Consider the following 23,801-nt stretch of genomic DNA (forward strand, 5'->3'; position numbering starts at 1 on the left):
TTAAAAGTGAGTGTGCCGGATTAAAGGCTGTACGTGACTGAAACTAAAAGGCACTTTAAAGAAAGAAAATAAAATGAGCTTCTAAAAATCATATGGGAAATAATCATACACTCAAAATGCTTGACGGAAGCTTAGTACTGCACACACATCGTATTTTCAAACAATATTGTACTGTATCCTCATTGTGAAAAGTTATTTGGTTAAACATCCCTACAAACTTCTGAATAGTATATGTTGATTTTTAATTTTTTATTAAAAAAAACACTCCTCTTGTCATCTGTGAGAAGAAAGTTGAGGTAAAATATTTGAGATTTAGAAACCTAAAGATGTGATATAATACTCAAGTCTCATATAGATCTGTGAGGAATTTTGTATTCACCTTTGCTGATTAAAAAACAATTACTATATACTGTCTTAAAATTTCTTTTAAATTGTTTTCTATTCTTGAATAAATCTTTTATTACAACCTTTGTGATTTGAGACTTTTATCTGAGGGTATTTTGTGGCTTTAAATCCACCAAGAACATAAATCCACAAAGTCCTGCATACACACTATTCGTCTCATCGCATGAAAGCAACCGATTGAGCTCATCTGCAGAAACTTGTTTCTTTAAAGATTTTCCGTAGTGCCAACAGCATTCGGCCTCCTTTTTACCTGCGTGCTGACACATAGACTGGATCGAAAAGTGGATGTAAATTGAGATCCCAGAGGAAGCGTGCCATTGCGGCAAGATCAAGCTACAAGCAGAAATGGACAGTAATGAGTGGGAATATCAGAAGTAGGGGAAGACCAAGAGATTTTGCAAGAATCTGGCTGGGCAATGCCAATTTTTCTGTTGCCCTCCTCACTTCCTTTCACCGAAGCAAATCATTATAGTGTTTACAACAGCCAGGATTTATGTATACGCTAAACAAGCTATAGCTTAGGGCTCCACTCTCTTGCCCCCCCCCCCAAATTATGAGTCTTTGTAAATTGTGTTTCTAAAGGAACTTTGGTTATTGCCAAATGCCAATGTGTTTGCATTATTAAGTTTGTTATGAATAAAAACTCATTTTAAGTTAGAGCTTAATGATTATTTCACTATTAATATACTTCTTAATTGTATTTCACTATTAATATACTTCTTAATCGTATTTCAGTTCAACAATTACTCTGATAAAATGCATATTTTGTTATTTGCAGATGGCTTTAGATACCTGTTAGGTCCATAAATTCCCATATAGCATATATTCAACACAAAAAACAGCGGCACTTGTTGTTGACAAAGGACAGCTGGACATATAAAGGGCCCCATTGTGACTGAAGGGTCAGTTCTAATTTTTTACCTGTGCATTTCAGTCCCAGTACTTAGGACAGAGAGCAAAACTTAGATCTCTAATCTTAAGGAACTTTCCCTCATTGTGGAGGGAGAAGAGAGACCTCCTTTGTGACTGCCAGCCCTGGCTGGTAAAAAGTGCCCCCCTTATTGTTCTTCTCATCCCAGAGTCACCTTTAAAGGTCCTGACTACAAAAACCTGGATCTATTTGCAATTTTGCAGGATCACCCCTCATGCTCACAGAACTGCCCACAGTACACTAGGGAAGATTAAGTGATTACTTCTTCATTCATCCAAAAACTATACTGTAATGTCTACCCTGGTCTCTGCAGCTATCCTTCTGAAAGTTGGCAGGGTTCACGCTCTCTGGAGGGGTGACCTTGCTCCAATTCTGGCCAAAGATAAGAAAGTTGAAGGCGGATTGAGAGAGAGAAGTTACTGCCAGGAACTTTACAATAAACTGCTCAAGCATTTCTGGCTGTTCCCCGTTATTGTTTACTTAAAAAATGGCTGCTGTTATATACCCAAATTGTCAGTTCTTCTATCCAGGATTCCTCATGGATTTAGATTCCTGTCACCAATCATAATCAGAGCTGCTTTATAGTAGCTATATAGTAAAACTCTTTTTTCATACAGAGCAGCTGAGTTTTCTTCGACTTGTAGGAATACAATGACGAGTTCTGAAAAGCAGAAAGGGATTCAAAATTGGGGAAATACTTCAGAGGGCTGTGACACCTGGTCACAGCAATACTTACTATTCCAGGCCAGCGTCGTGGGTTAAAATTAGAACTCGTCAGGCGTTGCATTTCACTCTTCCATAGTTGGTACAAAGGTTGTAAATGGCTTTAGCAAAGCATTCAGGGTTTGCAGCCGATTTCTGTTGTCCCACAGGAATCGGGGAGTCATGGAAAACCAGCCAATAATTGAGGTAAGCCATTACAAAATGCTTCCGTTAAAACGCCTGAGGTGAATGCGTTACCAACTGATTTGTTGATCTGTTTGCTTTGTGGCTAAAAATGGGAGCAGGCTTTTGAAACGGCTGAGCAATTGTGAGATTGGCTTTGTCCAAAATAAATAAATAACTCGCCTCTCCTCTTTTTGCCTGCTTGACTACATAGGCCTGCGAAGGAGGCTGTGATCATTTTAGGCTGTGGAACCCCCTCACTTTCATTGTACATTGTTTTTTATTATTATTACTGAAAGTTAGCAGGGATCAATGATTCTTAACACTGAAGGTCTCGCCAGGTTTTCCTCTTTTGTGTGTGACGCCCCTGTATGTGACAGTGATGCAGAAAAATGAAACCAGACACTGAACCGGGAGGTGGAAGGGCCATGACTGAAACGTCAGTTTGTGTCGGCACGTTTACAGCTGTTAAGGCACTTTGGGAAGTCAGGATCCAGAAAATCAGCGAAGAGCTTCAAAAGCAAAAGGCATTCAGTCAGAGGTCTGCAGAGAGGTAGGTTGTCAATACGACTTGAGTTTTCCTTCCCCAAAAAAACGACTTAGAAATTGATTTCCTAGCTTCATTGGGAGCAACATATTAAGTTGAACTATCTCCTTTGAAGGCCTGATCTGTTGGTTTATTTAGGGTATTTATGAATACCCTGATACTCCAAAGGAGCTCATGGCAATAGACAGCAAGCAGAAAGCAAAATGCACCAAACTTCAATCAAAACTTGTATGAGCTAAAAATTAAAATTCAAAAACAATGGAACACTGACGCATATTGCTTCTGAGGATTAAGCATCTTGTTATCAAACTGTAATACTTTAGGTAATTCAAAATGTCTTCGGTTGATGTCTGAAAACTAATAATATAGGAGACAGAGAGCCAGGGCCTCACCACAGAAAAAGCCCTTCTATATATTAATATGTTACAACCTTTTTCTAGGCTGACGCTTGTTTGGGAAGAGAGAGTCAGTTTGGCCAAGCTCAAAGAAAAAGTTATCACAGAAGACGGAAGGGCTGTTTTAAAGATTGAACAGGAAGAATGGAAGGTATCATTTGCTTGATGCTGCTAATGAAACATTTTACAATGTTATCCTGGCTTCAGTGCTCCATTTCATCAGTTTAATCCAAGCTTTGCCAGTAATTATGGACTACAACTCCCATCATCCCTGACAATCATCCACGCTGGATGAGGCTGATGGGAATTGTAGTCCAAAACATCTAGAGGGTGCCATGTTGGGTACAACTGATTTATTCTACTGTTATATGCTCCTGTCTCCTTGAAGGAGAAGAGCTCCAGGGACAATGCTACAAAGCCTTCCTTTATTCTGGATTAGTGTGCATGCTTGGAGATGTGTGTCTCTATACTATCGTTTTTTTATATACAGAAGCACAGCACATTGGAAATACGCAGGCTTCCAAAAGTAGGAAGCACAGTCACTAATCCTGCATCAGATTCCCACATCAACAGTGCTGAGCTCCCCGCAGCTCCCTAAGCCAGCTTCCAGTTTCATTCTCTCTCCCTCAGATGCTCTCGAGCTGCAGATTGCTTCTAATGGTCTCTCTGTGCTATTCTGCTGTGAATGCTGACTTCAGCCAAGCAGAGGAGTACCCTAGACAGCTCCATGCTAGGTTCAGGCTGAAGACTTCATGAGAGCAGAGCTCTGATGTTGCTTCAGCGACAGTCGCCCTCAGCCTGGAATAGGAGCCGTCACTCTGTTTCAATAGCTAGTCTCATCTTTGGTGTGAGGAATACTTTCCTCTCAGCCTGCTTTGGCAGTCATTGAGTCCAATGGGATGGAGGAGACGGGTTGCAGTTGGGCTTCTAAGCTGGAGTCTCTTGAGCCAAAGGAAAGTGACAATCAGAATCACAACACCTTCCCCAAAACCTGATGGGTGAGACAGCCCAAGAGCAAGAGGGAGAGAGATTAAGCCATCAAATAACAACTCTTCCCTTTTGTTAAGCCACTGGTTGCCCATTAGTTGTTGGACTCATAACAATATGCTATGTGGTTTTATATTCTGATTTTGTTCTGTGAACTGCCCTGAGACCTATAGGTAAAGGTAAAGGGACCCCTGACCATTAGGTCCAGTTGTGACTGACTCTGGGGTTGCGGCGCTCATCTCGCTTTATTGGCTGAGGGAGCCGGTGTACAGCTTCTGGGTCATGTGGCCAGCATGACTAAGCCGCTTCTGGCGAACCAGAGCAGCGCACGGAAACGCCATTTACCTTCCCGCTGGAGCGCTACCTATTTATCTACTTGCACTTTGACGTGCTTTCGAACGGCTAGGTTGGCAGGAGCAGGGACCGAGCAACAGGAGCTCACCCCGTCGCGGGGATTCGAACTGCCGACCTTCCGATCAGCAAGTCCTAGGCGCTGTAGTTTAACCCACAGTGCTACCTGCGTCCGTCCTGAGACCTATAGGGCGGCATATAAATTCAATAAATAAAATAAATAAATATGGCAAACAATGTACAACGACTACAAATGTAGTCAGAGAGTGGTGGGTAATGAGGGTTTGGGTTGAAGTTGAGCTCTCTGGCATTTATAGACTTTAATATACAGTATTGAAATCCGGTCTATGTTAGCATACTGAATGCTTACTATTTTTATTCCCCCTGCCCCCCAAATCTTGGAAATTGTAAACAGTGTTTTTACCTATATTCTTTGTACTGGATTATTGAAGGTGTCAAAACTATATAGGCATAAACAAAAATCTCTTAGTAGCCGTTCATTTGCTATATATGTTCTGCATTGGTTCCTGGTCTTATTTGGCACCAAACTGATTGGATTCTTGTACTTGTTCATCTGGCATGATAACTGACATCTCCTTCTTGTTTCGTCTCATGCAAATTTAGACTCTGCCTTCTTGCTTACTGAAACTGAACCACCTCCAGGAATGGCAACTACACAGAACTGGTCTGGTTAAAATCCCTCAATTCATCGGTCGCTTTCAGAGTCTCATTGTTCTAGATCTGTCTCGAAATTCCATTGCAGAAATTCCTAGGGAAATCGGTGAGTTGAGCCATGAAACCTTGTAGTTGCTTCTGAATCAGGAATGCAGGAATTTGCACAGCAACATTTACCCCGTCGAAAAGAATACAGTGGTACCTCGGGTTAAGAGGTTAATTTGTTCTGGAGGTCCGTTCTTAACCTGAAACTGTTCTTAACCTGAGGTACCACTTTAGCCAATGGGACCTCCTGCCACCTCCGCACAATTTCTGTTCTCATCCTGAAGCAAAGTTCTTAAACCGAGGTACTATTTATGGGTTAGCGGAGTCTGTAACCTGAAGCGTCTGTAACCCGAGGTACTACTGTAGGCTTAAAATGCATCGTCTGTTGGTTTTTGCTGAAACGTAATTAATTCTGAGGTTGCTTGAAATATAAAGTGGTATACAAGCCAGATAAAATAATAATAAATTGGGATTCCTGTTGGGATGGCTTCCCACAGAGAGGGCCTTCCCATATGGTCTCTGATGAGGTGGACCCAGCTTAACATTTCCACAGTCTTGAAGATAAAATTGAGAGAGCCTTCAAAATCTATCAGAGATGGCCCCTCCAAAGCATTCACCTTCTTGATGTCTTCATCTGATTTTTTTCCAGAGGATGCTATTGTTGTACGTGTGGAGGAAAACCTTAAAACAGGGATGCCCAAACTTTTTTCAAAGAGGGCCAGATTTGATGAAGTGAACATGTGTGAGGGCCAAGCAAAGTTGTTCAGCTTTTTTTACAACTTTACCCACAAAGTTGTTGAGGTTTTTTTAGGATTGAGGTTCCTGAGGTTTTTTAAGATTTTACCCCAGGACAGATACTGCCATGGGGGCTGGATTAAATCAACTGGTGGGCTGGATTAGGCCCCCAAAACAGACTTTGGACATGCCTGCCTTAAAACATGTAGCAGAATTAAAAAAAAAAAAAAACAGACCAGAGGCAATAGTACTTCATCCAGCAGAGCTTTACTTGTGCTGAAGGCAAATGAGCATAATGGTCACAAATCCAGTACATTCAAGATTGGCACAGTCCACAAGAAATCCAGTTGCAGCGCTTACAAAACCTTATAAACTTAACTCATAATAAGGCTAAACCTTAGCACTAAGCATACTATGTACAGAACACCACACAGAAAGAAGAGAGATAGAAGGAGAAAGAAAGTAAAACCCACTCTCCTTCTGGCCTATATTTATAGTCAGCATGACCTTAATTGGAAGAGATAAGAGAAGCAGTTCAAACCAGCTTCCCAGAAGGTATAACCCAAACAACATTAAGCTTCTTTCATACAGAGAAGCTTCCAGAACCCTCTTGAATGAATTAGAATAGGAAAGATATCTACACATCAGATCAATACTTTCTGCACTAAGAAATGCAAACTGAGAGCTCTTTGTTGGAAAATAAGCTTTTAACAAGTGAACATCATCACCAATTTTTGTTTCTTTCGTAACTTTTGCAGGCCAGTTGTCAAATCTCCAAGAGCTGATCCTCAGTTACAATAAAATTAAATCTGTTCCTAAAGAGCTAAGCAACTGTGTCAGCTTAGAAAGACTGGAGCTGGCAGTGAACAGAGACATCTGTGACCTTCCCCATCAGGTTTGGAAAGACCATATTCTCTCTGTTTCTTTGATCACAAGGGTGACAAGGGACTTGCTTACGATTACCATTTTTATACCAGTGTAACCAATGTGGAATCTATTCCTTCACCACGTGCCAACTTAGCCCTTAGGAAGTTAGATTAGCCTCAACCAGAGCCAGGGCCTTTTCAACACTGCCTCCGGCCCGGTGGAACACTCTGTCTCATGAGACCAGGGCCCTGCGGGATCTGATTTCTTTCCGCAGGGACTGTAAGACAGAGTTGTTCCACCTGGCCTTTGGCTTAGAATCAGTTTGATTCCCTCCCCCTCTTTCTTTTTCCTTTCTCCTCCTGTGAAGAGGCTGCATCCTAATGTTTTAATGTTGTATTTTAATCTTGTTTTTAAATTGTATTTTAATCAACTTGTTTTTATTATTGGTTGTTAGCCGCCCTGAGCCCGGCCTTGGCTGGGGAGGGTGGGGTATAAATAAATTATTATTATTATTATTATTATTATTATTATTATTATTATTATTATTTTATTCCAAGGAGATCCATTATTTCCAGAGAGGTTACTCATGCTTCTACTTCCTCGTTCCGTTTTGTAATGTTTGACATGGCTCTGCCTAGCTTGCTCTGCAGCCGTTTGTGCGTTACATTTCCTTGCAGAAATTCTCAGGCTTGGTTTTCCCTTGTCACTCTACCAAAATATCTTGGAGGACTCTGTGTTGGCCCTTTCATACTGTTTGCACAACGCCCGCAGGCTTATGTGCTTATTATACAAAGTCAAACGGAGAAAGAGAGCAAATGAGCCATTGCTATAGAAACAGGGCCGATTTATTTATTGAACAAGCATATCCCACTGGTCACTCAGGCCCTTTGTTGTGGCTCATCTTTCATACAGTATTGTATACTGGACTAGATTCAAGAGTAAGCTGGCTGCCTGACTATATCTGACACATAGCCCTGGTGCCACTGATTTAAATATGATTCTTCTCAAGGAGGTGGCTGACCTTAGCTGCCAATGGCACAAGCAAGGTCAGACCTTTGTCTATGGCCTCGTTGGACGCAGAGGACTGGTGGGAGGAAGCAGTTGGAGAACCACCAAGGGAAGAAGGCTCAGAGCCCTGGGAGTGGTGCTGGGACGATGTTTTAGTGGGCTGAAGGAGAAGACTGGGAAGAGGTGTTGGAAGCTAAGGAGGTAACAGGGTTTAGTGAACTGGAAGAGTCTGTGTCAGAGTGAAGTCCAGAATCAAGAAGTTGGGGAGGGAGTCCAAGAGGCAGAATTGAGTCAGGCTGGTGAAGTGCTATTATTATTATTATTATTATTATTATTATTATTATTATTATTTATATCCCGCCCATCTGGCTGGGTTTTCCCAGCCACTCTGGGAGGCTCCCAACGGAATATTAAAAACACGATAAAACATCAAACATTAAAAAACTTCCCTAAACAGAGCTGCCTTCAGATGTCTTCCAAAAGTCAGATAGTTGTTTATTTCCTTGACATCTGATGGGAGGGCGTTCCACAGGGCGGGTGCCACTACTGAGAAGGCCCTCTGTCTGGTTCCCAGTGTGGTGTAGTGGTTAAGAGCGGTAGACTTGTAATCTGGTGAACCAGGTTCACGTCTCCGCTTCTCCACATGCAGCTGCTGACTGACCTTGGGCCAGTCACACTTCTCTGAAGTCTCTCAGCCTCACTCACCTCACAGAGTGTTTGTTGTGGGGGAGGAAGAGAAAGGAGAATGTTAGCCGCTTTGAAACTCCAAACTCTTCTTCTTCTTCTTCCCTGTAACCACACTTCTCACAGTGAGGGAACCGCCAGAAGGTCCTTGGAGTGTCTCTCCCTCCTGCTTCCCTCCCCTCTCCCAGAACCAAGAGAGGCATGAAAAGGGCAGAGGAGAGATTTGCTTCACACAGGCAGTCTCCAATTGCTCGGGAAAACCCTAGAAAGGAGGGGAGGCAGGAACTTTCTGTCTTGGCAACTGAACCATGGGGCAAGACCTACCGGGGATGTGCTGCTGTGCTCATGAGGCCTCTCTGCCAAGTCTGTGCAGACAGTGTTCTTGCTGATAAAGCATTAACTCCAACTTGCATGGTGTTGTTTACTGCTGGCTGGCTCCCGACACCTGCTGAGCTAAGTCCTGCACACGTAGTACAATGCTTAGGAACCTACACTTTCCTTTCAAAGATCGATGGGGAGGATGGATTAAAGATGACTGAAGGAAAATGAGTTATGTCCAGGTATCTCCTCTGTTCTCTCCCACCTCATGGGGTGGGGGATAGGGTGAGGCACTACTGGTTTATTGCACAGAAGAGCCCAAAATTGGATCCAACGCTTCCTCAATGTTTACAGCCCACGGCATGCTTCATAAAGTTGTTATCACTGAGATACTTATGCATTTTTACCAGCTCAGCAACATGAAGAAGCTTTATCACCTAGATCTGAGTATGAATCAGTTCACCACCTTCCCATCAGTCATCCTGGATATGCCAAACCTGGAATGGTTAGACTTGGGGAGCAACAAAATTACAGAAATCCCTGGGGATCTGGACAGGTAAATTACAAACCTTGGGGAAATTCCTGCCGCTTTCCAGTATTTATTGGTAACAATCAAAGTTTACTGAAATGAAATGTCTTGTTACCAGATAGTAAAAACTGAAATATATTGCAGTATAGGCAAGCTGTATTATTGTATCATTTATCCTAAAGCAAACAAGTCCTTGCTGGTCGTGGGACAGAACAGGCTTTGTTTCCTCTGCAGCCAGCAGAGAAACCAAGTTGCCCATTCTTCCTCCACCAGCCTACTCAGTTACATGCATGAAATTCTGAATGCCTATGACTACCAGGTGAGTCCTTAAATGGAAGGGTGTGCAAACCAAGCTAGCAGTTCAGGCTCATACATTGATGAGGATCATAGAAGCCCTCTTTGTGAGTTGTGCAGAGAGGGATGAACAGGTGAATGACAAAACAATTTTGGCATGACTGTCTGACTTTGGGGGGCCATATTCTCCTCTGGAAATGCTATAGTTAGTTACTATTGCAAGGGTTTACCCTCCACCAATTCAAACTAATGGTTTGACATTGTCAGCCCTGACAAGCACCACCTCTTCAAGATCTCAGGCAGATACTGTATTTTTCGTATTTACGCACCTGACCGTAAGATGCACCTAGTTTTTAGAGGAGGAAAACACGGGGGGGGGAATTCTGAATGAAACCGTGGATGTATAATTTTTGTGGTTCATGCTGTGGTCACAGACATGTGATTTGATGGTGAGTTTGGGGTAGCCCAATGCAAAAATCCTGAGAATCCATGTGGATCCGTGCTTTGTGACCACATTTTTGCACCATTGCAGCCCCACGAAACAGTGGGTACGTGATTTTTTTGGTGCAGGCTGTAGCAATGGACATGCTATGTGATCTGATGGTAAATTTGGGGTGAGCCAATGTAAAAATCCTGAGGATCCATGGGCTTTTACCTCCCCCCTCCCAAGCAGCCTCCTTTATCTCTAGCGTCTCTTATCTCCCTCCCCGATCCTTTACCGATCAGCTGCTTCCTTTCAACACTCCCTTTCCTCTTGTTTGCCTTAGAGTCTTTTCCTTAGCTGGAGCAGTTTTTTGCCCCTCCTTTTCTTCTAATTTCTCTCCTAATTGCTTTAGTCTTCCTGTCTCCTCTCCTTGCAAGTTTGCTGTCTTTACCTCCTCACTCCCAGGCAGCCTCCTTTATTGCTAGCATCCCTTATCTCGCTCCCGATTGCTTGCCGATCAGCGGCTTTGTTTCAACACCCACTTCCCTCTTTCAAAAAAAAAGCATGATCTGCTTTTTGCCCCTGGGCAATTCGGCTTCAGGGACCACGCATTCGCTCCATAAGACGCACAGACATTTCCCCTTACTTTTTTAGGAAGAAAAAAGTGCATCTTATGGAGCGAAAAATACAGTATTTATTCTCGGCTAGCTGCCAGAGATTCCGTAATCGAATACCACAGAGAAACTGCTCATAGCACTCCATGCTCAGCCTTCATTACTACCACCGCAATGAAGAATTACAGGGGGTAAAGAAATGTGTATATATAGCCAAGTGGTTTTCTTCATAATTAAGGTATCTGCTTGACTTCACAGAGCTGAAAACCTACATACTTTGTGGCTCCAAAGGAATGAAATAACTCATTTACCCGAATCCATTTGTAACCTGAAAAATCTGAGCACACTTGTCCTTACCAGCAACAAGCTCCAAGATATTCCTGCCTGCCTAAAGGACATGACGGAGCTGAGGTGAGAGGAAAGCAATCACTGTGCCCGCAACGTTCATATTCATAGACACAAAAACACACCGCTGCCTTAATATTGTGGAGGAAGTGGTCTAATAAGGTTTCAAAGAGCACATACTACTCCAGTAAACTTTACTGCAAACCATTTCACCTGAGGATTAGATTTTAAGGCCTGAAACAGCTCTTCCTCATTTGCTTTTTGAATTCCTAATGCATTACTAGATTTGTCAACTTCAGAGACAATCCACTGAAGCTGGAGGTAACACTACCCCCTTGTGAGAATCCTGAAGAAGAAGAAGAACAGGAACTGTATGGCATTCAGTTCATGCACGCATACATTCAGGAGTCGCTCAGCAGAAAAGGTATCTTTATACCATTAAAATAAAAGTTATATTTGAATTCAGTGACCAAATGCTAAGGGCATATTTTCATGTGATGCAACCTTGTAATTTTTTTGCTTTCTAATCTTTATTCTTCCTCAGGGTGGAAATGTATTCCTTCTTAAGATTGTTGGCGCTACTTTTAACAAATAACAAAGGCATTTCTCTCTGGGCTGTCAAGGCAGGCTGGGAAACACTAATATATTACTAGATTTGTCAGCATGTTTGCATGTGCTATCTAATTTTTCCTGCCTCACCCCCCTGTAGCGTAAGATTTTCTAAGGGGAAACAGCTTTGAAAGCTCTGGTGAAAAATCACCCCTTCTTGAGGCAAATTACAGCTTCAGAAATAAGGGTTTTCACTGCACAGGAGAAAGGGTTCAATGCTCACTCTCTGTGCGATGCAATCCCAGTTCTGATGTGGGAGCCTCTAACTGCTATTTTAAAAGAAAAAACATAAATATGTGAAAAAGTAAACTATGTGTTACATGTAAGGTATAATTTAATTTACAGTCCATTGGCAGGGGAAAAAATACTCAACAGGCTTCAACGAAGTACTTTAATTCTATGCAAGCACATAATGCAAAGAGTATAAAAACTTGTTTTTAAAAAACCTTTCAAAAAGATATGGTGAACAGATAGGATTATAAATAAGTTGACAGTATTATTTTTTTAATGTAAGTTTCTTGGCATGTAGATTTCTTCCATTAAACATTTTCTCTTTCAGAAAACATGGAAAGTGGTATGCTAGCTGGTGCTGCTGTCAATGAAAAGTAAAAAAAAATCTTTGCCAGTCTGAGTTTTCACTGCTGCTGGAAGTTCACAAGAATATGTCTTCCAAACAAAGGCGTTCTCTCAGTGAAGAAGACTAAGTTGATGTTTCCTTTCTTCTGCTTCCAGAGGAGGCTATAAAAACCTCTAGCTATTTGGTAAGCTCTATACTGGATGTTAGAAGAGGAGACATGTTCTGCAGACTGTGTGTCCAGTTTTTTCTAAAGTCCTCTCACTTTTAAGCAGTTGAGGGGGTTAATGAAGACTGACAAGGCACAGCTGTCAGGAGTACATTTTCTAAGGACACGCTGTGATCTGTATAGTGCTGTAACACAGCTTCATATCCTCTCTGCTGTAAATATTCGATCCGACCATGATCAATCAACAGTTTGCAAAGCTGACCTATCTGCTTTCGGTCCTCAGTGGTTAACAGCCTAAAACCAGAAGGAAAAAATATTTTTAAGTACAGCAATTGTAACATCTCAAGGAATCAGGACATCAGATTTAGAGCATTGCAATGCAAATGGGCGACTTAAGAATTCCTTAAAAGTCATACAGTACCTTAAAGACCAACAAATTTACGTTTGTGGACTGAGATCTACTTTAAAATCTTGTAGGTTGCAACAAATTACAAAATACATTTTGGAAGGGAAAATAATACTCCATATTTACATATCTGAGAGAGTATCAAATGCAGAATGTTAAAACCTATTTATTTCAATAATCTGTTGTGCTGAAAAGGATCACGTACCCTTGCAGGCTATCCAAATTGTATTCATCTTGGTCATGTTCTTCTGTCTCATTGCTTTGTTCTTCATTCTTTGTATGAGTTGCATAGCTTTTCCTCTCAGTTTCTCTCATGCCACAAGTGGCCCAGCTTGTCATTCTTTTAAAATAATTGAATTCCATCGCCCCAAGTCCTACTTTTGTGAAGAAGTCTTGGCCTACGTAATGCTTCCAGTCACATCTATGATGGCAACACAGGGCAATAACAACCCCAGCCACAGGGCTCCAGCTGTCTGCTATAGGCTTGCCATGCAATTCACCAGAATTATTAGAAGTTATGCTGGTTTCATTGCTCTTAAAGCGTTTAGGTGCAGGGCCCTCCTTCTCACCTTCGCAGAGTTTTGCATATGTTTCAACTAAGCATCTCAAAGCAAGATCTGTGAACACAAAAGTATTGTTTAAACTGTGGCTGCGTCAAAGAGCAATAGAAATAATGTATAACTTGTAACATTTATGTCATCTTGGTCATGTTCTTCTGGTGTCTGAACCATCTTTTCACCTGATTCCATCCACAACAGTTAAAAAAACTTTGTTCATTGTGCCATATTTATGGTGCAACATTTTCAAGCTATATTCTTACTTAGCAGCCCAACCCAATAGGACTCCAACTCCCAAGTTAAGTGTAAGAAGGCTTGCAGCTTAATAAATACAACAATTATTTATGAAATGGTTTGGTAAGTTCTATTAACTTGCCTTAAACTCCTTTATTTTGTTACCTTATCAGTGTTTCCCAAACTTGGGTCCCCAGCTGTTTTTGGACTACAACTCTCATCATCCCTAGTGAGCAAGATAGGGATAATGGGAATTGTAGTTCGAAAACAGTTAGAGACCCAAGTTTGGGAAACAAGCCTAACATTGCATTTCCGTGAATATTTTTAAGCAGATCCAATGTGTTCAGCTATATACCAAGGAGAGATAATGACATACTGATTCTCAGAATAAAGTCAAAGCCTGCGCCAAGCCATGTGACCCTTTGGGCTTGTGTGATTTTAATCAGCGATAACTTCTCACTGTATAGTTCAATCACCTCTCTTCACCAACTAGGACAGTCTTGTACCTGTTGCCGCACCACAAACATGTTTTCCAATTCCTATCACAGGCAACTTCTCTTTCACAAGAACCGGGACCTTATCTGAAAGAGAGAACCTCAGCCAGCATGTTTCTGACTGCTGCAGACACACACGTGCATCAAGCAATCAGAAGAAAATCAAAACAGAAAATCGTATGCTTTTACATACAAATTACATGTTGGTCCAACCACAGAGCAGCCAGAGACACTGTGATGAAAGGTTTTTAAAAGAAAGATTACCAAAAAAGGCACAGTAGGACATAAGAGTATCAAATCTAACAACATAAGTAAATCAAGTCAAAAGCCCATCTCACAAGCTCTTTTGAAGCCAGCTCTGGGAAACACATAAGAAATAAGGATGTGAAGGCAATAGCCTTCTTCCAACCCCTTTAGTAAACTGGTCAAGGATGCCAAACAATTCAAACACACATTCCTAGTCAAATGTATCAAGTTTTAGCCAGTGGTACCTCGGTTTTTAGACATCTCTGTTGCTGAACGTTTCGGTTTTCGAACACCAAAAACCTGGAAGTAAATGCTTCCATTTTCAAACACGCCTTGGAAGTCTAATGGCTTCCACTGTGTGTATCTGTTGTTTTTCACAATTTTCTCTATTTAATTGGCAGACCGCTCTTTGCACCTTGGTTTTCGAATGTTTTTGAAGTTGAACGGTCTTCCAGAACGGATTGCATTTGAAAACCGAGGTACCACTGCACTTGGATACAGTGCCTTCAAGTTTTTCAGTACAATGCATTTGGCCACAAACAAATATTCTAAAAATAATATACAGAGGACTAATCTGAAGTTAGTTCACTGATGGCAATCTGAATGTGTAGAGTAATGCACATGAAACCAAAACACTCTAATTGATTTGTGTATCTGACCTGCTTTGTGATTATTAATACTTAAGGAATACAAATGGGGAGTGTCTAGTAATGGATTTGAAAAGTTGTATTTATATACCTAACAGCATATAAAATCTTGCCACTGAAATTCTGTTCTCTTGCTCTTGCACCACACTTGTTCTCAAATCTCAGTTTAGTAGGACTGATCCTGCTTTAACTGTTTCTAAAATCACCAGGGTTTTTTTCTGCACTGTCTTTCACAGAGTTCATAAAGAATGATTACTGTCAAACTGAAGCATAAGTTAAATGAATGAGTAACTTACTTAAACACAAATGCTGGATATCGACTTGAAGCCTTTCAAAGCAATTTTTTCTATGCTTACCATCTACCTGTGAAAAATCAACAAGAAATATTTATGAAGTAATTGCCTCCTAAAAGAGTTACTTGGCAAATTCCAGTTATATTTCACAAATGAAATAAAAAAATGTTCAGTAAAAATTTCAGTATTTTTTTTCTGCTGCAATGTTGTTATTGGCAGGACTTTAAAACAGACAAGTTTAGATTTGGCCTTACTTTTTTATTGATAAACTTATTTTTTTTGTAAAAAACAAAACAAAACAAAAAACCCTTGAGTTGGCTTCCCCTGGGGGTGGGTGGGTTATAAGGCTTGCAATACTGCCTTACCTTGAACCTAGTAGTTGCTCTTTCAACAAGAAGAAAATGCACATCTTTAGAATCTTGTAAGGCTATATCCACCCAGTGGGACAGCTTTCCTCGTCCCGCTCCAAATTCAACAAAACAGTTGCCAGGTTCAAGCAAATGCAGTCTTTCCATGTTACCTAATATAGAAGCCTACAGATGTCAAAAGATTATTTATCAGCTCAGCGAAATCAATTCTCTCTACTATCATCAACGTAACAATCAGAAGAATTTTCCATAGCACCTACTAAAATGCTACTTCTGATTCTGCCCATACTAATTGATTGCAGGATTGAATTATTGCATTGTTATTTTGAGCATATTCTGATAATTCCATGCAGGGGGGTCATCTATGTGGCACCCACAATGACATGCACCCACAGAGGCCCTCTTTTTGCTAAAATTAGGCTTGAAAGCACTGTAGCGAACAGAACAGGTTGTGTGGTGTGTGTGTGTGTGTGTGTGTGTGTGTGTGTGTTGTACCTACAACAGTTCCTTTGCTTTGCAAATGCATACCCATGCACCAAAAAAAGTTGGTGAAATTGCAGCCAAACCTATTTTTGATTTCTGCTTACTTAATACTATGAGCATTTTCTTTGGGCATCTACTTTTTAAAGAATTTCACGGGTTTATTTAATGTCCAAACTCATTACAAACAAATGTAAATGAAAGCTCCATAAAGCACAGAGCAATTTCAGAAAAAAATATATAGATATGCTAACACTTCCAAGACATTTATCAACCAGAAATTTAAAAGAAAGTTTTGCTAAAGTCAGTATTTACCGCTAAGAGTACTCACCTGTTGTTTCAAATGCTTAAAAGCCACCTCTCCATTTTGGGGGTCATTCAAGGCCTCTTGTAAAGCTTGGTGAGAGAGGATTTGGTCCTTAAGTACATAATTTATACCTGAAGAGGAAATGCATTATTATCCCTTGCCTGAGTTTCAACTGAGGCAGTCACAAAGAACCTCCTTCCAAGTAGATACATCTTGTACACGGAAGGATGGCATGATGGGCCTGTGCAACTCCCAACCTTGACAGGTTGTGCCACTGCTGCTTATGGAGAGGGGAAAAGAGGCAACATGGGGCAAACTCATTTATGCAGCAAATGCTGCACCCCTGTCAATGCAGTTGCACCATAGCAATGCCCCCGCCTCCTTGCCCCTCCATCTCTTACAAACAGCAGCAACACAACTGACCAGAGGTGTCAGGTGAGCACCATCAACCCACTACACTGTCCCCTCCTGTGACCAAGTTACTAACCATATGAGAGTACACAATTTTGAACAGCAAAAATATTTTAAACAGTCGGTGTTTAAAGGTTTTCTAGTTCCATCCTTACATACAGTGGTACCTCTGGTTGTGGACGGGATCCGTTCTGGAGCTCGGGTCGGATCCCGAGGTTTCCACAACCGGAAGGACCGCTTCTGTGCATGTGCGCAGTAGAGTGCTTCTGTGCATGCGTGCGCGGCGAAACACTTCCAGGTTTGCCGCTTTCACAACCCGAAGTTTACATTACCCAAGGGTAACGTAAGCCGAGGTGCTACTGTATTCTAAAAACATTAGGCTTTGACCATTAGGATTATTTCTACTCTATTTCCTCAACAACCGACGTAATCTCTTATAAAAATAAAACAGACTCACAGTTACTTGCTCTTCTTAGCTTTCTAATTAAGTCCTCCAACTCTTCTTTAGACAGCGCAGAAATCGGTACCTGCTGAAGGGTACACAAAAGGAAACTTATACAAACTTTATTCTTTTCTCTGTTTATAAAAGAAAAGGTTAGCCTACACACACACACACACACACACACACACACACACACACATATATATATATATATATATATATATATATATATATATATATATAATAAGCAGTATTAAATTTGATCTGATTCAAACAAGGTGCACCTGCCCTTGGACTGGTGCTGATCACCAAGAAGAAGGGATCATGTACGGATCCCCTGGGCATGATCCTCAAATTCTCTCCAATTAGGAAATGTAGTGACTAGACAAAGGAGAATAAAAGGGAATTGAATGCAGAAGGAATAATGGTGCAATTCTCCCAGTCTGTCTACACATTCTAATTGAAGTGAATGGAAAGCCTTGAGGAGGAGAGCTTGATGTTTCTCACTGTACCTAGTAAATGTGAACACACATCTAGAAACTTGGTTGTCTGGGCAACTGTCAGTTACATCCTACCTGGTGCTCTTTTTTTATATGCCATATATATAGCTGTTTATGGTATCAGTGGATCCTGCCTGGTGTGATTCATAAGCACCTGTAGTCCTGTCCTACATGCATCTACACGGAAATAAGCTCCAATGATTTCAGAGGGATATATTCCTGAGCAAAAAGGCATAGGATTGGGCTTTTTCAGCAGAGGCAGCCACAGCAACAATGGATGAAGAAGATAACAGCACATATAAGAAGATGGATGCAGTCATCTGAACAACGGCCCTTTGGGTGTGGTGCCTCAAATGATCAGCAGCATATGATTCTGTCCAAAACCAAAACCAAACAGCTTTTTCTATACTGAGGTTTAATATATGGGTCAGCTAAAATCAATGTTTAAGCCCATTGGATTGTCTTCTAGACTAATAAATCTTGCTGCAGAACCATGATTGACACACAAGGAAATGTGCACTTACAAGAAGCAGTATCCTTGCACCAGAGAACATATTGCAACTGCTTCCTTGATTATCATTTGCAACAAACAACATATATTAAAATTTAATCATTCACCTGCTCTCCTGGCAACTCTGTCGCATCTTTCAGTCCTGCATTAATATCTTGAGCATAGTAGACCTTAATTAAATCGTGGAACAAATATCATGTTAGGATCTAATTATGGCAGGACAACATACAATTACTTTTTCAGTATGTTTATATGGTTTTACCTAGCCTTTCATTAAAATGTTCACTGAAAGAGTTCCTTTTCCATCCCCTTTCCATTTTTCTTTTGATGCCATTCTTCTTATTCCCCTCTTTTAAACTTTAGTGGCCACCTCTTTAGAGCATCCTGCCTTAGACTTTTATATCCATAGTTTTAAGAGAACCCAGTACTCTATAAACCATGTCTGCATAACTGTAATAAAAACACCACCCAAACAAAGCCACATAGATTTTATCTTACTGGAGAACCATCAGAAGGAAGAATGGCAGTAACATCACTGCAGAAGGCAGTTTTGCTTAAGAGACACCATTAAAAACCCTGTTTAATTCATTAGATGTACACTTACAGGTTTTGGCTTCTCTCTTGAATTACACTTTTTCAAGTGTTTTTGTAGCTGATCTTCATATACAGTACTAAAAGCAGAAACAGAAAGAAAACTAGCAGCAGTGTTCACTGTTCTCAAAACAAAAAGTTAGCGTACAAAGCAGTCGAGTAATTTCGTTGTCCCTGAGAGGGGGCAATGACAATAAAGATATTATTATTATTATTATTATTATTATTATTATTATTATTATTATTAAGCATGCTTACTGTTTCGGATCCAAAGGGCATGGAATTCTTTTCCTGCCATTTTCTTCCTGAGTGGCAAAAAAAGTTTTAACTTTAAAACTGTGTGTTTACTTCAGCAGTCAATAGATTGTATTGTTATATGTTATACAGAGAGTGGCCCCAGTGAGATCAGTGGACTTGACCATGTCCTCTAAACTGCATTTAGCACCCTGGAACGGAATACAAAATCAAAATTGGCTTTCATAGAATGGGGTGTGCAGTTTGCACTCAAACCCTTAAAACATTACCTGGGAACAAGTTTTACTTAAAAGCATGTGTAAAAGAGAAAGCTTTTTTTATTTTATGACCTGATGTTTCAGACTGCTGTCCTATATACACATTAACCTGGCAGCAAGTCCCATTGAAGTCAATGGGTCTTACTTTTGGGTAACATGCCTTCATAGAATTATAGAACTGTAGAGTTGGAAGGAACCTCGAGGGTCATCTAGTCCAACCCCCAGTAATGCGGGGAAGCTTTTGCCCAACTCCAACACACAACCCGGAGATTAAGAGTCTCCTGCTTTCCCAACTGAGTAAAGGATTGCATTGCGCATATTTTCAGATTTCAGTTTCCAGTTTTATAGGGTGTGTGTGGTTTTTCCCCTCCTGGGAATGATACACTACTGTACCTACAAGTCGTCCACTATAAATATTAATTTAAAGAAGAACTAAGCATATGTGTGTTGCAACAGATGAAGCCTTCATCCATCATGGAAATAAACGAAGCCACGAGGAATCTCCAACTACTGAATATGTGGTGGATCTGTCGCAACATACCACCGTGCCTCTGAGCACGTGCAAAGCGCATTTCCTCGTTTCTGGAACGAAGGGTGTCTTTATCGACGGCGTGGTTTTTATTTTGGTCATCTGATAGTGGGGTGTTTTTTGTTTTGGTCATTGTTTATTAGAACGAAAGCGAACTAGCTGTTTGCCAATCTCTCCCTCTGCCTCCACGTCGCCTGGTGAGAAACGAGCTCCAGCTGCGGCCATTTCTCTCTCTCTTTCCTCCCCGCCCTCCGCCTCCAAAGCGACTACCTCACGGCTTCCGTGCTCGCCGCAGAAGCGCTTGCCCCGGGCCGGCACCATTTTGCAGAAGCGCCTTTTCCGCGCCACGAAATAGGCGCAGCGGCCCGGCTGAGGAGAGAGCGGCGCGTCGGCGGCGGCAGCAGCCTCCGCCGCCATCTTGCCTCCTCCGCCTGCGCCGCTCGTCCCCGAGGCCTCCTTCCCTCTTTTCTCCGCCCCGCGGGAGGCCGGCGCCAAACTCAAAGCGCAAGATGGCGGCCGCCGAGAGCCTGTTCGGTCAGTTGGTGCCGGTGCAGGCCAAGTGCCAGGGCTGCGAGGAGAGGTGAGCGGCGAGGCGCGGCTTCCCCACAAAGGGAGGCGTTTTCCGTGTCTCCCCTCACAATGGCCTACGGGGGGCTTTCTTCCCCCCACTCCCTCCATTGCTTGAAGGGCGCCCTATCTCCGTCGCAGCAGGCGGGCGGTTGGCTCGTCCCCTGACGGGACTCGGGGAGACGGAGGGGCCTTTGAGGTGGGGTGTTGGGGCAAAATCGGCTGCTTGCCCCCTACTTCTCCAGCGCAAGACCCTCGGACCCTTTTGAAACAGGAAAGCTGCGGCTTTCTGTAGTTTGGCCGCTTTTGAGGGGCTTTATCAAGTTTGGGGGGGGCTTTTTCAGAGACTGGTTGTAACACGAACTCTGGCGGGCTGGGAAGACGCGTGTCACGCTTTTCAAACAACCGATAAATGTCGTGCGTTGCGGGTGTTAAAGCGCTGCGAGGCTCGGGAGCAACGGACTCGGGAACCTGCGTGTGTTTGTTTGTGGTGCAACTGAGTTCAGTGAAGAGGAGGAGCCAGGCGCCGCACCTGAGCCTTTGGGGTCTTTTGCCCGAGTTCATCCCCTTCCCAGCATGTTGGCGCCATCATTTTGTGTGTGTTGTGCCGGATTTACGTAGAGCTAAACAAGCTATAGCTTTGGGCCCCACTCTCTTGGGGGTCCCAAAAAAATTAAAGGAAAAAAAACCTGGGTGTACATTTCCAGAATATAAGATAAAAAACAAAATAAAACCTACATACAGCAACAACAGTGTAGGCGCCTATGATGTAAGTAATGGGCCCCACCTGCTAGCCTGATCCCTAAAATATCACTGGTTTGCTCATTTCTATATCAATTGCTTTGATAAAGTACATTTGTGCTGCAAATTGTCTTTACAAATGGAACCTGTAACAATGCTGTAATGTGGAGTGCTTGTGTTCAGGATTCTAGTCAGCCTTGTCATTTTCCAGGATACAGTGCATTGCTGTCAACTTTCAGATTTGAAAATAAGGGATCAGCAGCCTTATCTGTCCCGGGGACAGTCTATGGGAAATCTAACAATCCGGGATAGCAGCGGGAAGCAGCAGGAAATGGCGCTGGAATAAGGGAATTTCCCGGCAAAAAAGGGAAGGTTGACAGCTATGATACAGTGGTACCTTGGTTCAAGAACAGCTTAGTTTATGAACAACTTGGATTAAGAACACTGCAGACCCAGAAGTAGGTGTTTTGGTTTGTGAACTTTGCCTTGGAAGCAGAACATGTTCCGCTTTCTGCTGAGTGTGTTCCATTTGTAAATTGAGTCCCCACAACTATGGGAAAGCACACCTTGGTTTAAGAACGCTTTGGTTTATTATTACCAGATAATGGAGGCATATAATTTGGACAAAAAAATTGGTTTCCAGGTGGAAAAATCAAAATTGGAAACAGAACTGCTAGATCCTAAAATTAAGAACTTGTCAAGAATGTATAACTTGCTGTTGAAATGGAATACTCAAGATGAAACGGTGAAATCTGCCATGATTAAATGGGCACAAGATGTTGGGCATAATATTATGATGGCTGACTGGGAACAGTTATGGACCACAGGTATGAAGTTTACGGCATGCAATGCCTTAAGAGAGAATATAATGAAAATGATCTACAGGTGGTACATGACACCAGTCAAGCTTGCAAAAATCTACCATTTGCCCGATAATAAATGTTGGAAATGCAAAGAGACTGTTTCACCTTTGGTGGACATGCCCAAGGATTAAGACTTTCTGGGAGATGATCTATAATGAAATGAAAAAGGTATTTAAATATACCTTTCTGAAGAAACCAGAGGCCTTTCTCCTGGGCATGGTCGGCCAATTGGTGCCAAAGAAGGATAGAACTTTCTTTATGTATGCTACAACAGCAGCAAGAATACTTATTGCAAAGTACTGGAAGACACAAGATCTACCCACCCGGGAAGAATGGCAGATGAAGGTGATGGACTACATGGAACTGGCGGAAATGACTGGCAGAATCCGAGACCAGGGAGAAGAGTTGGTGGAGGAAGATTGGAAGAAATTTAAAGACTATTTACAGAAACATTGTAAAATTAATGAATGTTGGAATGATGTTATGTGGTTTTAGCAGAAATGTTATAAAGGATTAAGAAAAAAACTGACTGTTAATTGGTGAAAGGAGGGAAAGTAAAGTTACATTATATTAAGATAAATTACAGGACAAAAATATGAAAAGATGGAAAGGATTTGCTGAAATAGATAGTTGAACTAGAATACAAAAAAGGGAGGTGTGAGGAGGTCAAAGAAATAAGCTAATGAAAGATAAGGTTTGAGAAGATTCGCTGTATTTTTCTCTGTTGTTTTTTAATGGATTTTATTTTTCTGTTTTTTCTTTTTTTCTCATTCTTGTTTTTTTCCTTATTGGGATGTGTTGTATTGTTTTCGTTTAAAATGGTGTTTTTTACTTTTTCTTTCTGTAATCTTTAAAACTTTAATAAATTTTTTTTTTTTTAAAAAAAGAACGCTTTGGTTTAAGAACGGACTTCCGGAATGGATTAAGTTAGTAAACCAAGGTACCACTCCTCACCATCACTGCTGCCCCAACAGTTGCTCGGCATCTTGTGCTCACTGATCATGCACAATCTGCACTGGGCTGTTTTGAGTTGTTCCCACCACCGCATCCCCACTGGAAATGATAATGTAGCCTGCTGATAACTTGTACTGTTTTGGCTTCATAAGGATCCACACTCAATGAGTGGGCTTGCTGTTATTAACTAAACAATGGGTGGTATGAAACTAAGGTTCACTTAGAGTAAACCCATTGAAATTAACAAACATGACTGTAAAGTCCATTAATGTCAATGTGTCTACTGTAAGTAAAACTTGGTTGCATACCACTCCATATTAGTGGATTGGTTTTAGGATTAGTGATGTGTGTATGAATGAATGGTTTAGATAGCAATTTTAAAGCAAGTGGCATGTATGGAGACATTACATTAAGAAAAGTATCTGTTACCCAAGGTCACTTTTGTATTGTTGAGAAAACTTCCTAGCTAATATAAATATAATCTAAATAATTCAATGATTAAGGCTTCATTGCTGTTTTATAGCTTATTTTAGCACTTAATCTAATTTTTCCTGTGAAAATTTTGATCAGAGCTGAAGTACAAAATATTTCATTTAGTAAAATGAAGAATAAAGATGGAGTCACATGTCTGTTTTGCAGGCGAATAAACGTTCGTGTGAATATTGAGCTGCAATCAACAACAAATCCCATTCATAGAAAGGTTTGTACTTTGCTTGTCATGTGTTGGTTTTGCTATCCTTTAGTTGTTTCTTCATAT

The 23,801-nt window shown here is 41.4% G+C and overlaps 3 protein-coding genes across 8 annotated transcripts in view; 2 read left to right on the top strand and 1 right to left on the bottom strand.

Moving 5' to 3' along the window:
• LRRC39 (leucine rich repeat containing 39) lies at positions 1–12,303 on the top strand. Of its 2 annotated transcripts, none has more exons than XM_053391629.1 (9): positions 1–2,245; positions 2,563–2,774; positions 3,209–3,314; positions 5,126–5,282; positions 6,715–6,851; positions 9,244–9,389; positions 10,953–11,105; positions 11,324–11,463; positions 12,208–12,303. In XM_053391629.1, exons 2-9 carry the CDS (start codon positions 2,614–2,616, stop codon positions 12,255–12,257), a joined length of 1,050 nt encoding a protein of 349 aa, XP_053247604.1. In that variant the 5' UTR covers positions 1–2,245; positions 2,563–2,613; the 3' UTR covers positions 12,258–12,303. The 2 variants fall into 2 exon arrangements, with proteins under 2 accessions (XP_053247604.1, XP_053247605.1); XM_053391630.1 differs by having other exon boundaries at positions 2,602–2,774.
• On the bottom strand, positions 12,026–20,364 carry TRMT13 (tRNA methyltransferase 13 homolog). 4 transcript variants are annotated; one of them, XM_053391626.1, is made up of 11 exons: positions 20,190–20,364; positions 19,137–19,183; positions 18,892–18,958; positions 18,395–18,457; positions 17,292–17,361; positions 16,448–16,554; positions 15,634–15,801; positions 15,272–15,338; positions 14,095–14,169; positions 13,003–13,414; positions 12,026–12,685 (listed from the first exon to the last, which is right to left on the bottom strand). In XM_053391626.1, exons 1-11 carry the CDS (start codon positions 20,334–20,336, stop codon positions 12,490–12,492), a joined length of 1,419 nt encoding a protein of 472 aa, XP_053247601.1. In that variant the 5' UTR covers positions 20,337–20,364; the 3' UTR covers positions 12,026–12,489. The 4 variants fall into 4 exon arrangements, with proteins under 4 accessions (XP_053247601.1, XP_053247600.1, XP_053247603.1 ...); XM_053391625.1 differs by having other exon boundaries at positions 17,292–17,364; positions 20,190–20,363; XM_053391628.1 differs by lacking the exon at positions 18,892–18,958 and having other exon boundaries at positions 20,190–20,323.
• SASS6 (SAS-6 centriolar assembly protein) overlaps positions 20,360–23,801 on the top strand; it is a 17,588-nt gene continuing 14,146 nt past the window's right edge. For both annotated transcript variants that reach the window (XR_008330957.1, XM_053391624.1), the window contains exons 1-2: positions 20,360–20,499; positions 23,684–23,744. Coding sequence is in view for 1 of the 2 variants with exons in the window: in XM_053391624.1 (XP_053247599.1) it covers positions 20,429–20,499; positions 23,684–23,744 (132 nt within the window). In the remaining variant the exon portion in view is untranslated. The remainder of the gene's footprint in view (positions 20,500–23,683; positions 23,745–23,801) is intronic.

Source organism: Podarcis raffonei, chromosome 6 (genome assembly GCF_027172205.1).
Source record: "Podarcis raffonei isolate rPodRaf1 chromosome 6, rPodRaf1.pri, whole genome shotgun sequence".
Lineage (NCBI taxonomy): Eukaryota > Metazoa > Chordata > Lepidosauria > Squamata > Lacertidae > Podarcis > Podarcis raffonei.